Consider the following 13827-nt stretch of genomic DNA (forward strand, 5'->3'; position numbering starts at 1 on the left):
ACCAGACCAACTTCACCGTCTTCACACCTACTACAACTTAACTAGAACCAGTAGCATAAGCGCAGACCTTAGACGGGGCGGCGGCCCGCTGGGGCTTGTGCGTGCATCGTAGCGCTGGCCCAGGGCCCTGCCTGGCCTGGGGAAAGGCGTGAGCTGAGAAGAAAGCTCCAGGAAAAGGTAAGGTGACTACAACAGTACCCTTCTGGCACTTACCTCGTCCTGGCATGGCGGTACAGTGGAGACCTCGTACAACATCCCTGAGCAGCGTTTGGGATAAAAACCATTTAATCGTTCCATCAAAACTTACACATGCCAAAACAAGTGAGTGCACGCTAACAGGGTGCTGATTTATAAACAAATATACACATTTTGCACTGCAAAACAAACCACTTACATATACAATCCTCTGGATGCACGTCAAGCTATTTACCGACTTTTGTTGTAAAATAGCCATTAAAAAAAAGTATATTTTGCATGTTACAAACACTTGCATGCCCGTCCTTCACTGGGACACCACACAAGAGCTGGCACGGAATGAAGCCGTTTTACATGATTCTGGTGTTTGAGCCCAGGTAGCAGAACACACTGACTAGGCTCAGTCCACCTAAACGTCTGTGTTAAGAGTATCTTAGATTTCCCTGTGGTCTTTCTTACAGTCATGAAGTACGATCAGTAAAAATAAAGTAGCTTTTAGATGTTGCAATGCTTTCAATAGTTGACTGTTCAGCTACTGCCCCTTAACTGTGTTGGGGGGGGGTGCGGTGGAACATACAGAATGACAGATGAATAGAAAAGTCAGGGTAACCAAGAGTGAGAATCTTAAATTATAATTTAAATCTTTGGTGAAATAATTTGGAGTTTTAATATTAAATATATTTAATAAGTCTAGATGCAATTCAAAGAAGCTGGTTCCAAAATTAAGCAAGTTTTCAAAACTAAAACTGTAAGGGCGAATTAGCAAGGCAGTCACGCTAAATTACAAGCTTGACCATTATTAACCTTGACGGCATCACCCTGTTCTCCAGCACTTTGTTTGCGTCATCCTTGCTCTGAAAGGGGTTAAGCATCCACAGAGACGTGGTCTCTCCCAGGGAATACTGGCCCGTACATTTCCCCATTAGAGAGCCACGCTTGTCAATGCCTGTAACAAGAGAGTCAGGGCACTTCAACAGCTTTTTAAGACTGCAGGGTCGCCAATATTGTGAGGGACCATTCCGTACAGCCCCCGTGCCTTAACTACAGCGGTGTTCCCGCTGAGGCCGAGGCTGCTCAGAGCTTTTTCTTCAGGCTCAAGTACCCTGAACAGTCATCCGTGTCAGTCAAGATAGCTTTCTCAAAGAAAACAGATTCAGACTCAGAAAATTATGTCAGTTCATACTGATACTTCACTAATAATGCATTATTACAGGACATCCAAAAATCCCCCAAATGGTTAAAAGACAGCGGCTGCTTACTTTAAGAGCCCTGCCTACTATCCAGGGAAGTAAGCCGAGGCTGGCGGCGCTGCAGCTTTTGGTGATGGCTGGGCTTTTGTCGGTAAGGTCGGTTTCAGATACTCTGCAGAACGGCAGAAACAAGACAGTGTTCATAGAACCACAACTCTTAATACCCTTTAAGTACATGTCAGACAAGGTCATCTTGTTTTACTATTGTCATACATACCTGAGCTAAGTGTATTTTGACTAAGCCCTCGTAAAGGAATGCTGTCATCTTTTTTCTTGAAATACTTCGGTTCCAGCCCCAAGTTATCACCACTAGAAATAAAAAGGCTAATTAAAATTTAAAACAAATGTAGTTATTTAGCAGTGCATTAACAGCAAGTGTGGACACAGACTCATTCAGAAAAATCTTAACTTGGACTACTGGATTCCTATGAATTTTGTCATTTAAAAGGTAAATCATCACTGAGTGGGTTTAAGAACAGTCTAGAGCTAGTTTTTGGACTGACCCATCAGCTGTTAGCCTTAGATCTGTCACCTGGAGGGACAATGAACCTTCGCTCCTTGGAACCCGCTCCTGAAAGCACGGCTCTTTGTTTGGTACCTGCAAACCATGCTTAGTGAGCAGCTAAGCCTGCCACAACTTACAGTTCGTTACCACGGCGATGGAGACGGGCAGCTCACAGGCCTAGCTTGGTACTGCAAATGTTTTGCTCACTTTCAGACACACAGAGAAGGCAAACAGCTCTATAAAAATAATAATTTAAAAAAACCCCACACTAAAAATGCAGTAGGTGACACACTTACTTCTCCTTATTTGCTGGATGACTAGTTGCAGTCACTGCCTGACCATCTGAACACCGATTCATTTTAGAAAGCTGGGTGCTAAACTGAATCTGCAGAAAGGCAAGAGCTGCGGGTTAGAGAGCGCGACTCCAGATACGACAGCCCAGTGCCATCATCGTATCAGTGTGTTCAGAGAGCGAGCTTTTCTGGGATTAATGTTTCTACATGTCACATAGCGCCCTCGTGCAGCGGAGCATGCAAGAATAAGCAACCTAAACAGCATCAGCTGTTACTAATAGTGACAATGTTCAGGACAGGGAGTTTAAGAGTACCAGGACATACAGCAAATATTTAAGCATTTTGAGAAATATTCAAAATTCTAAGCTTTGATATTTTATGCCATCACATTCCTAACTAAAAAGAAAAGTCAAAGGGCCTGCCTTTGGTACTGAGCATTGTGAAGTGAGATTTTTGTTGTGTGCTGGGTCCGGAAAGTTCTGGAAGGCATACAGAGGTGAAATGGGATGACCGATTCCTGAGCTGGGAAAGGATGGTCGGTCAGGCTGTAAGAGAAATAGGAGACAGCCATAAAGGAGAAAAAACAATTAGTGAAGTAATTGTTTGTAGAGATTCAAAACTCCAGAATGAACAACTAACCGCAATTACAAAGCTAACGCTCATTCGAGTCTTCCTGGTGGGAAGAAAACATCGCTTCTTGAGGAAAACTTGTAACTCTCAGAGTCAGACAAGGTGAGCGCTCTTACCTAATAATAAGCTACACACCCTGTAACTGATTAACGTAGTAAACATATCTAGCTATAAACCAGAGACCTCTTTGCACGAATGTGCTGTTCCACTACTGAATAAGCAGCCCATCAATTGCTAGGTGACAACAGACATCTGTACACACCGGGACAACAAAGAGGAAGAACCAATAAGCTATAGAGTATTTAACAAAGATAGTAGGTGATGTTTCTTGTCCCTTGTTCTCATGTTTCTAAATATCACTAATAAGAGCATTCAAACAGTACACTTTCTTCTTTCAACCTATACAAAAGTAATTAGTATGTAAGTTAGCCTCACAGCACAAAAATATTGCCTTTTCTTTTCCTCTTCACCTGCAGTTCATCTTTTCCAAGCTAATTTTGCATTGGTTTGTGTATTTTAATACATGAGAGCTTAGAAAATTCTCACTGAGAAGGCCAGGGCATCAGGTAGCACCCAACAGGTATTATTAAACAAAACAAACCTAAATGAAACAACCAAAAAACACCCCACCAAACAAAAAACTCACCCACCAAATAACAAAAAACCCACACCCGCCCAAAACTGTAGTGCCCAAAGATGATGAAAGCACTTTTTTTTTCCTCCCTCCCACCTTTTAAGGCCATACATTTCACGAAATAACGACAACATCGTAACCATGTTATTTAGAGCTGTCTCTTACCATGCCATGAGGGGAAATGGCAGTCCTAACGCTGCCATGGGTACTGGCAGAAGTCTCGAGCTTCTTTGCCATCTGAATTTCATTCAGCTGTTTGTTTAACCATGTGATTACTGAAGAGAGAAGAAAAAAAGCCAAGCTCATTTTCCACCTCTTAGAAGTAGTTTAAAACAGCAAGTAGCCCTTCCTTCAGAAAAAGCAACAGCTTGGAGGGCTATTTTTCCTCCTTAAGCTCAAGCACAACCAGAAGACCCAGGCTCATGAAACGCCTTTCTGTTCAAGCTTCTTCCCCCCACCACGCCACCCTGTTCCCTCCTCTAGAGTTAGCCCCCCACACGCACCCCACCCCAAGAAACCACAGGCCCCAGCTGCGAAGGAAGCCTCCTCTGCTTGCAGCTCTAGGTTGTTGCACACCCACTGCAGACAAGCTTACTTTCCATAAACAACAACAATAATAATCCCAGCTCTTTTCTAAAGAGCACAGGTAAAGCAATACAGTTGCTTCCATTAATTTGCAGCAGCAGCTGTGTCATTTTTACAAAGGGAGAAATGAAATTGTATAAACCTACCATTTTCATTAGTTTTCAGTAACTGCTTACTTTCTTCTAGCTTTTGTATTGTAGTTTCTAGCTGTTCTTGTAGCTTGCAAACCTGCAATATTCCCATAATTGTAACACCATCAGGAGCTACTACTAACTACAAATGGAGGAAAAAAAAACTATAAATAAACAAAAAGTATCTCTGAAGTTGTTATTTAGAGAGGTTTGAACTCAGGTTTTACAAGCACTAGTTTTAGCGAGGGTTTCAACAAGATGACAGCCAGAAACCTTTCCGACCTTAATTTTTCTATGATTAAATAATGCAAGCATGCTAAGCAGGGGAATACGCTTATGGGAAGAAGTTCACTCTGGTCCTGCTCTTGCCTCCTTCACCAACTGCCACATGAACGTGCCCTCTAAAGCACATCGATTCCTCCATCGTACTGCTCTGCGCTCTTAACAGTTTTAGCTTTCTTCCACATGGCTGGCTGGCTCTTACGAACCAGTTTAACATTAAAAAAAAACGAGAAGTTGATTATACATTTGAATAAGTGCATTAACTAAGTAGAAGAGTACATTCTACTCCATGGAAAGATTCGAGACCTCATTGCTGTAAATAAATGAGTGAACGCGCACAACCCCAACACGCTACATACAACAGCATTTACGGGGCAGAGGGTTCAGCGATCACGGTACCTCCTGCTCTTTCATTCGAAGGGATTGGCCCGTCTCCTGCAATTCTCTCTGCTCTTTTTGAAGTCTCTCTTCTTTTTCTGCCAACAGTTTTTCCTGCTGAATGGTTACTGTATTTTTCAATTTTAACTTACTCATTAGAGTTTTCAAATCTCCTTGTAGCTTCTTGATAATTTCATTAGCCTATAAAAAGAAAGTCAGATATTCTCAAAATAAACACCTAAAAATTAGGAAGGTATTTCGTAAGGATAATGGCGCCTTCAAACAAACCTTAAGAAGTTCAGCTGACAGCGACTTAATGGTTGCCTCTAGTTTTTCAATATGACTTTGTTTTTTCTCTGTACTCTCTTCCAGTATTACCTTTAAAAGAACATTTAAAATATTATAATAAAGATGTGATAGACATCGCTTACGATTTCAAGCAGAACATCAGCAATTTTGAGAACTAATCCTTACATGAAATTCAGCCCTTACTTTTCAGTCAAATTACACAGAATCTCAATTCACCTATTTTTTTGTTTACAAAACTTACCACTAACTGTACTCCAGTACCACAATATTAAGACAGTAGCGGCCTTTGTACAACTAAAACCAGTATAGTTTTGATGCCATAATTTAGAATCTTTAACTACATTTGAAAGCTTTCTTGCTGTATTCATAAAAGCTGGTCAGCTGCTGATCTACAGAGACTGCAATTGAGAAGGTTCTACAAAGCTTTAAAGTTATTTTGAAACTTGAAGGAACCTTTTGTTCTTGTGTCGCATCTAATACTTCTTTTGTTCTAACGACTAGCTGATCTTTATCTTTGATCTCTTGTTCCAGAACAGCAACCCGTGTCTGTAGCTGATTAATGAGTTTCTCTTTTTCATGACACTCCGCATCCAGAGTAGTGTTCTCCCGACGCAGCGACAGCACCTCCTGCTTTGCTCTTTGACATTCCTAGAACATTGGGAAGGAATTCTATTTTATTTTTTAAGAAAACCTGTAATAGTAATTTAACCAGATATAGCTAAATAGTAAGCATAATGTGGAACAAAGAGAAGCTGAACAAACTGAATATGCTCTCTTTTCTATCACATGCACAGGCAAGCAGTGTTAACGCTCTAAAAGGAGTAAGTTTGGTTATGGAAATTACTGTGTCATACATCTTCTATTCCAGAAAGCTTTGCTTTCAGTTCTCTGACTGTGGAGTCTCCTTTGTATCTCCTTTCTGTTAGATCTTTATTGATGACCTCGAGTTCTGAGAGTCTGTTCTGCAACTGTTGAATACTTTTCTGATGCAAGTTTTCTAATTCCTTTTTCTGTTGTTCATGCTGCTGTTGGTACTGAGCTTGTGCCTACGAGAAGCAAAGAAACTAAGTAGTTATTCGATGAATCTGAAAATTAAGCCAGGAAACTATTCACATCTAAGAATACTGTTAGATTCTTTCCTGTTGCTGTACCTGGAGAGATCTTTCCTTCTCATTGGTCAGCTCCTGCGTGTGTTTGTTTGTTAGAGCTGTAGTGTATGATGTCCATTCGTTTTTCAGTTTGTCTAGTTCTCGGCTCTTCTCTGACAAGCTCTGTTTGACAAAGCACACAGTTTTAAAATGTAAGCATTTCAGTCAATACTGAATCATTCTTCACTGTTACTTCTTTAAAAGGATACAGAATTATTAAGAGAAGTCTAAATTTCAGCACCAGATGCCAAAATATCTGTTCATTCTGTAAATGGGGAAGTAAGGCACTGAAAAGCTGAAGAACACCTTTCTGACATGTGGATAAAATAATCTTCATTTCCAGTTGTATTTTCTTCCAATCACTACTTAAGAGTGAAAAAACAGTCCGCTGATGTTCCCTACCCTTACAACATAAAGTGCTCTTGGGGGAGGGTGGGGGGTAGGGGAGGGAGTTCTTCCGCAGCATCCTTTCCTGTCCTTTCCTCTTTCCGATCTGTAATTCTGCATTCCAATTCAGCCAACACATTCCAGTAACTCCAACTGAAACTGCGAAGATGAGGTAAACATGTATTTCGTTCCAAAAAAGCGCCATAATAGGAGTTTTAATGGAATTTTTCCATTTCATGATAGTCAAAAATGTCACCTTGATAATTCTAGAATTTGACTCAAATCATCCTCTTGAAACACAGATCTGAAGTCATTACTGGGCTGACTGCAAAGATCAAGAAGTAGTAGAGTAACAGGAAGTCCAAAACTTCTGTTTTATTTATCATGGTTTCACAATTTTTCCCAATATAAGCATTTCCAGCCATTCACAGAATACAGAGTATATTTATCTTCACACTACCATATATTTAGTACAGAATTGGTGTGCGCATGTACAGACAGACCTCTGCACAAAGATTGAAGTGCTACTTTAGTGCTGTAAGAACTCACTTATTGTCTTCAGCTGCACATTTTACTCATTTTTAAGAAAAGATGCAGCAGACTACTACTTTTCACTCACTCCCAAATACAGGAGTACATTTTTCCACAGATTAAAAAAAGTGCAACTTACAACAGGAAAGTTAAAAATTTACGTTACCTGTTGAGTGTAGCTCAGTTGTCTGGTAAGATCCTCTTCAGTTCTCCTAAGCTTTTCTTCCAACATTGTTTTTTCTTCCTACGCACACATTGACATCAAGTCTACTACTTGTATTTTGGGAGCTAAGGATTTTTTAGCTTCATTTTATCACCATACCCTGCCTAAGTAACCACATACCCATTATATTTGTGGAAAATAATCTTATTTAATAAACTTCATATTGAATAAGATCTAATTAATAAATTTAAAATAAAAGGCATTCGCTCACAAGGTATAAAACCCTGAATTAAATTCTTACCACGTTTCTATAAGGAAATAGTATCTTATCATAAAGACTTGCTTACAAAGGAGTTGCATGAACAACAAATGAACGGGAATACTGTAAATTTATAGTATTAAAATGGCTTATTAGGTGGTTATAGACACAACAGCACAGTAGGAGACACACAAATCCCAGGCTATGAAACCGAAAGGCAAAACAGTCAAACTATGAGACCACTAATTTCTCATTAAATAAAACCTAGCATGCTACCAAACACATCAAGATTACAATATTAATTTACTATTTATAGCTACTAGCCCTTTGAAGTCCATCCAGCCTTAGAATTATACACACGCGCATGCTTTCCTAAACCCAACAGCAGAACAAAGACACCAAAAGCTTACAGTATTTTACTTTAGCAGTTGTTCTGGCAGTCGGCACAAGGCACGAGACCCTGAAGCACTGAGAAGCATTCAACAGCTGCATACTACATGCACTGCATGTTTAAAATACCTGATTTTCTGCCAGTTCAAATTATAGCACTTGGTTGAATATACATGTAATACTTTCTTTACTAGAGTGACAGTAACAATTTAGTTTTATAACACGCACCCAAATAACTGCATGCATTGACATATAGGAGCCAAAACAAAAAAAATGAGCCAGAGCATACAATTTGGTACATACTTTTGAAGTATTAAGATGGAAAAAATGCTTAAGTAGCCATAGCATCAAGGCCTAGTTGCAGCTATGACAAGCCTTCGTTTTACCTTAAGGCATTTCAAACAGCTGGCTAGAAACTTCTTTATTTCTGCATCATTTCCTGGTAGGAATTTTAGAGAGAGATGGGTAAGATGTTTAAAAGGGTTGGTCTCCACTACATTTAGAGAGACAGGTGTGTGATCTAGAACAGATGCTGAAGAAACTAACTGCAGCAAAAACCTAGGGAAAAATCAGAAATAACCAAATGTTCAGCATATTTCTTTTCCTGAAACTATCTGTAGATCTCACAAGCTTTTTTCAAATAAAATACATTCTTATATGTGCAATAAAAGGCTGCCCAGATTTTGTTTGAAAAGAACTATGAAATTCAATCCCTGTGTTATAGTTAATACTACAAATATCAACTAAAATACTTGTACCTTGTAATAAGAAATGTACCAAACTAATCAGTTTGTTTATCTGTAAAACTTTCAGAAGCCCATCTTAGACTTAGGACTCCAAAACCAAGTAAGGCCTTTGTAACCAAATTCAAAAGGAAAATAGACTCCCGACTTTTAAGTGTACTAAAACCCAGTAAAAATCACAGCCCACAGTACATACTTCAGGAAACAGCCCAGCTACTGGAGCGGAGCTAGGTACTCTGGGCAGGGCCTTCCTCGGTACCCACACAAACAAAAGTAACAGATGAAAAAGCCCTACAGGGAAAGGTGGACCTCAGGCCTGCCCCCTCGCATATTAATATCTGAACACTGACATGAAAGGAAAAAAAATCCGTGTCTGAATGCCTTGGAACTTTGCCTCCTCCTGTGAAATAGAATGATTTATACCTCGGTCCATCAAATTTGGATTAGCTCTCTAACATTAAACTGTTAAAAAAGAAAAAAATGAAAAAGAAAAAAAAAAGGGCTTCATCCTTGCACTTCTGCTAGCTTGTGAAGCTTGCCTTCTTCAACTCAGGTGGGGAGAATATTACTAGACATCGATTCCGCTGCTCCATCCTCTCAAGACTTCGGGTTTTTTTCAGCAACATCCACCCACCAATATCTTGAGGCATCCAGGGGAAGGATAAATTATTCTTGTTCTACTGCCTCTTCTCGGTTTGAGTGGCTGGCAAGTATTTTAAGACCGCAACACGCACACACAGAGTAATATGGCACTCTCTTATTACATACCTTGGGATATCTTTGTTCTGTTCCTGAATGCATTGCTGAAGCAGATCTATAAATTTTTGTGGGAAAGCAGAGAAGTCTACCAAGAGACCTTGCTGGGATTTTAAACTACAGAAACAGATTGGGAAAAAAAAAAGTTAACAAGACATAAGTGTAATTTATTTCCTATAAAATATTTTGTTTACACTAGTAGAAAGGACTAATTCTGATCATGGCATTAAAGGTCACTAGCATGTTATTTTCAATCCTGAACACAGCAAAAGTGTGATCACGTCTTGGATAATAATCACCAGAGGATATTTTTGATTTCAAGAGTTCTTGCAAATGGACTGCACTAAGACAAAAAAGAAGTTATTGTGGCAGAACAAACATGCTCCTTTGAGTAGACGTCTTCCTTACAGCACAGAGTGGTAAGGTTATCAGATAATGGCACACGGAAAAAGGGAAGGACAACGAGGGGAGACTCAACCATTATCAGGACTTTTATCTGCCTACTTGTTTAATTGCACACCTTCACCATAGACACAGTAAACTCAAAGACAGAGACAGACATTCAACAGTGTACGCACAAAGCCATACCTTGTATAACAAAACACTTCCGCACGTTTGTTTTACAAATACTATTTTACTCTGGCCTTTTGTTCCACACACTGATGACATATCTCTCTCAAAAAAACAACAACTCCCAACAAAACAATCCACACGTAAAAACAAAACCAAAACCCCCAAACGACAAAGCAGAAAACTCAGCTGATTATGCCTGGTGCCCAGATTTGATGATTAACTTCTGAACAAGTAAAATGAGACCCAAGAGTACAATTAGTATGCAAGAAACTGACAGGACAAAGGCTCAGGTCTGCGAATCCATGTCGATGCAAACAGACCTTCCTCTTGCAATTATTTCTTGAAATAGTTCATACGCATACAACAGTCTATAAGTAGTTACTATAAACAGAAGATGCAAGTAATAACATAAGTTGCCTGCATAGCTACAGTAACACAGTTTAACATCAGGTTTCTGTCACTCATCTGTATAACCTTGAGCCAATCACTTTCCTGTATTGGCTGTTCCACCAACTGGTCAAAGAGAACGATACTACCAAAATACTGACAAAATTCCACAAGTGAAAAATGCCAAAACCTAAATTCTAAGATAGACTAAGCTAAAAATAGCCCTTCATATTTTTTTTGCCATTTAGAAATGTTTCACAGACAAAATGTCATAATTCCACTTACCTTTGAAAGTCTTCCTCAGATATGACAAGGTTATAAAGGAAAAAAGGATCAGTATCATCAGTCAATCGAACAGCTAAATCCTGAAAAGACAGACATTTAAATAAGATTCAAAATACTATAAGACACCCTGCAGGACTGTTCAAGTATTGCACACCAATACTGCAAACAGTATTTAACGTTTTCACTGTTTAACGAAAAATAAGATAGAATTGTGGCAACTAATTCAGAAGGTGGAAAACATCAACGTTGAACACAACTTCAAATATTACAGTGGGAAAACCAAGAACCCTCTTTATCACAAAAATAAACCCAGTAAAGACCTTCAACTCTGAGCAGCAAAGATTTCAAAATCCAACATAGCTTCATCATTTTACAGAAATAAAACAATTTGCTATTTTCCCCATCACAAAATAGAGTGTAGCACTTGCAGTCCACTGTAATGAATCACAAACACATCATTCCCATAAGTGGAAGTTTGTCAGAGCACACTGCTCCTAAAAGTTTAAGAAACCACATTCTGAAGAACGGAATACAGAACTTTGCAAAGCAAACATAAAATGGATTCAGCTGAGGTCTAGTAAGTCCGTAAGGAAAATTGTAGCATTATGCTGCTTAGTTTTTAAAAATAAACTAATTTGTTCACTGGAGATCTACACAGTTTTGGACAAACTGCCTTCTCTGCAAACGTTAGGTTTTTACTACAAAGCTGGGGTTATGCAAAACACCTGGTACATTAGGCCCGGGCACCTGTTGTCTATAACGAGGCTCAAACCTGCGTGAAGAATATCCCTAGCAGAGGAAAGGAAGGAAGCTGAAACCTGATAGCTCTTCCAACCTAACTAAAGCGTGACCATAGCACAAGTTTCAGTAATACCAGTAACACTAACAAAACTCCCAGCTGGAGATGTATAAAAAAGCTTTGGGATTTACATGCCCAGCTAGCTTGTGTTAAAACTAATGCCACCCCAAACCAACCAGGCTGTTGAGCAGGAAAAGAACGCCCGCTTGGTTTGATGTCCCATTAACTGATCCAAGCATCTGAAGTTGTCTTTTTAGACTGATCACTCAGATGTGCCCAACTGGATTTCCACACTCCTGCCAACAAAGGCTCCAGCTTGGCACACAGTTCTTAACTGAACTGCTTCTTCACACTTAATATTATCATTGTCACAGTAAGCAGACTCTTCCCAAAAAACATTGTACTCCTTTACAAAAAAGTGTTTACTCAATAACACTCTAACCAACAAACGACCAATCTTAACATCATGGCAGGTGCGTGTGCAGTTTAAATGGCAAATCAGGCATACAACAAAAAAGATTTTATAACCTCCCGTAGTAATCACATCACTATTTTTCCTGAGAAAGGTGGTGGTTTTTTACCACAAGTTTTCTACTTCCTTCCTGCCCCCACTGGATGAATTCCAAACATTCAAAGACTAACACACTTACAAATAAAAAGCAAAATGTTACATCCACATACAAGCTGTCACTTTTGCTAGTTAAGATGAAGATTTTGCAGACAACTGCTGCTCTACATTCTTAAGTATTGAGTATATTTAAAGCGAGACTGCTCTTAAGCTCTAACTCAGGTTCCTCTGAAGGTCTCCCAATACTTTTAATTCGCAAGTTTACTAAGATCCACCAACAGCCAAACTAAAAAAGAGAGCTAATAAGGCTAGGAAAAAAACACTATACCAAACCAACTAAATTACTCAAGAAATTGTATCAAAAATAAAATAAGGTCAGTGACAAACATCCCAAAATCCTATTTTGCCTTTCCTTTGTCTATTTGTCCTCTTATACAATGAAATTCAGATAATACCTAATGAATGACACAAATACAACTAATCCACAAACCTTTTTATGAACAGGATTAGAAATTGACAGTAGCTCAATATTCACTCGAACATTTAATTTCCTGTGTACAAAAAGATGAAACTTAGTAACAAGTCAAGAAATCATTCTCCAAATAACATGCGTTCATAGCCACATTATAGGAATCAGGTGACATTTAGAAAACAAAAATTTTGACAGAAACATGGAGAAAGTTCCCACTGATGACTACTACTAAGGTATCTGAAAGCCCCGCAGTTTTAGTTATCATTACAGCTCTTCAGTCAGCTCAAGTTTTTTGTTGCTTGTTATCCACCGAACTTTAAATAGCAAGGCAGAAGTTTTGAAACTTTGCCCAGAAACTAAAACCTTTGGGAAAAAAGCCTGCTGACATTTATTTACGATTGCTGAAACTTTCGATAATCATTTATACCGTGCTACCCTTCCCTTCGTCTACTTCTCGTTGAGTAATCCGAGAAGTTACTTCCATCACAAAACACACCCCCAGGCATCAGCCTTTCCGTGCTTTCTAACACAAGCTATCCGAACTGCGAGGAGGAGGAGGAGGAGGAGGAGGAAGAAGAGGAGGAAAAGGAGGAGGAGGCGGCTCTGCCCGCTGGGCAACGGCCGCGGCCCGGGAGAGACGCCCAGCCCGCGGCGGCGACCCCGGCTCTCAGGCAGCCGCCGGGGAGCCCCAGACCCCTCCTGCGAGGCCGCCGTGCGTTCCCTCCGCTACCCAAGACCCCCGCCCCGCCCCTCTACCCAGCGAGGCACCCACGGCAGCCCTCACTGACAGTCCCCAGCCTTGCCACGACCGACTCCCCTCCCCTCCCAACCCCCCACCAGCACCCCGAATCGAGAGCTCCTCAGCTCACCGCCCGCGCTACGCGCAGGGCCTCGCCTCTCGTCTAGCGGCTGTTAGAGCACAGGGCAGGAAAAGAGAAGGAAAAAGCCCATCGCTCAACAGCCCATCCTAAAGAATGCAATAAAGCTTCCACGCAGCTAGTGAGGAAGCCCAGTCAGAGCCCGCCGCACCGTTCCGACCAGCCCCTCACCTCTCCTCGCAGCCCTGGCACCTCACTTGCATGCACACCGGCCGGTTGAACATACTCTCCGCCGCCATCTTGCGCTTCGAGTTTGGCGCCGGGCTCCCGCGGAGGAGGAGCCTCAAGATGGTGCC

General features: G+C 40.5%; 1 protein-coding gene across 1 annotated transcript; it reads right to left on the reverse strand.

Annotated features, from left to right (window-relative positions):
• Window positions 1-267: 267 nt before the first annotated feature.
• Window positions 268-13806, reverse strand: SASS6 (SAS-6 centriolar assembly protein). The gene is made up of 17 exons (XM_064455580.1): window positions 13703-13806; window positions 12672-12732; window positions 10815-10894; window positions 9582-9686; window positions 8457-8628; window positions 7425-7502; window positions 6344-6463; window positions 6047-6238; window positions 5646-5840; window positions 5172-5261; window positions 4905-5084; window positions 4239-4320; window positions 3673-3782; window positions 2666-2788; window positions 2247-2335; window positions 1663-1754; window positions 268-1557 (listed from the first exon to the last, which is right to left on the reverse strand). The coding sequence occupies exons 1-17, from the start codon at window positions 13768-13770 to the stop codon at window positions 1472-1474; spliced, it is 1923 nt and encodes a 640-aa protein (XP_064311650.1). The 5' UTR covers window positions 13771-13806; the 3' UTR covers window positions 268-1471.
• Between the last annotated feature and the right edge of the window lie 21 nt (window positions 13807-13827).

The sequence above is a fragment of the Phalacrocorax carbo genome, chromosome 6 (assembly GCF_963921805.1).
Source record: "Phalacrocorax carbo chromosome 6, bPhaCar2.1, whole genome shotgun sequence".
NCBI lineage: Eukaryota > Metazoa > Chordata > Aves > Suliformes > Phalacrocoracidae > Phalacrocorax > Phalacrocorax carbo.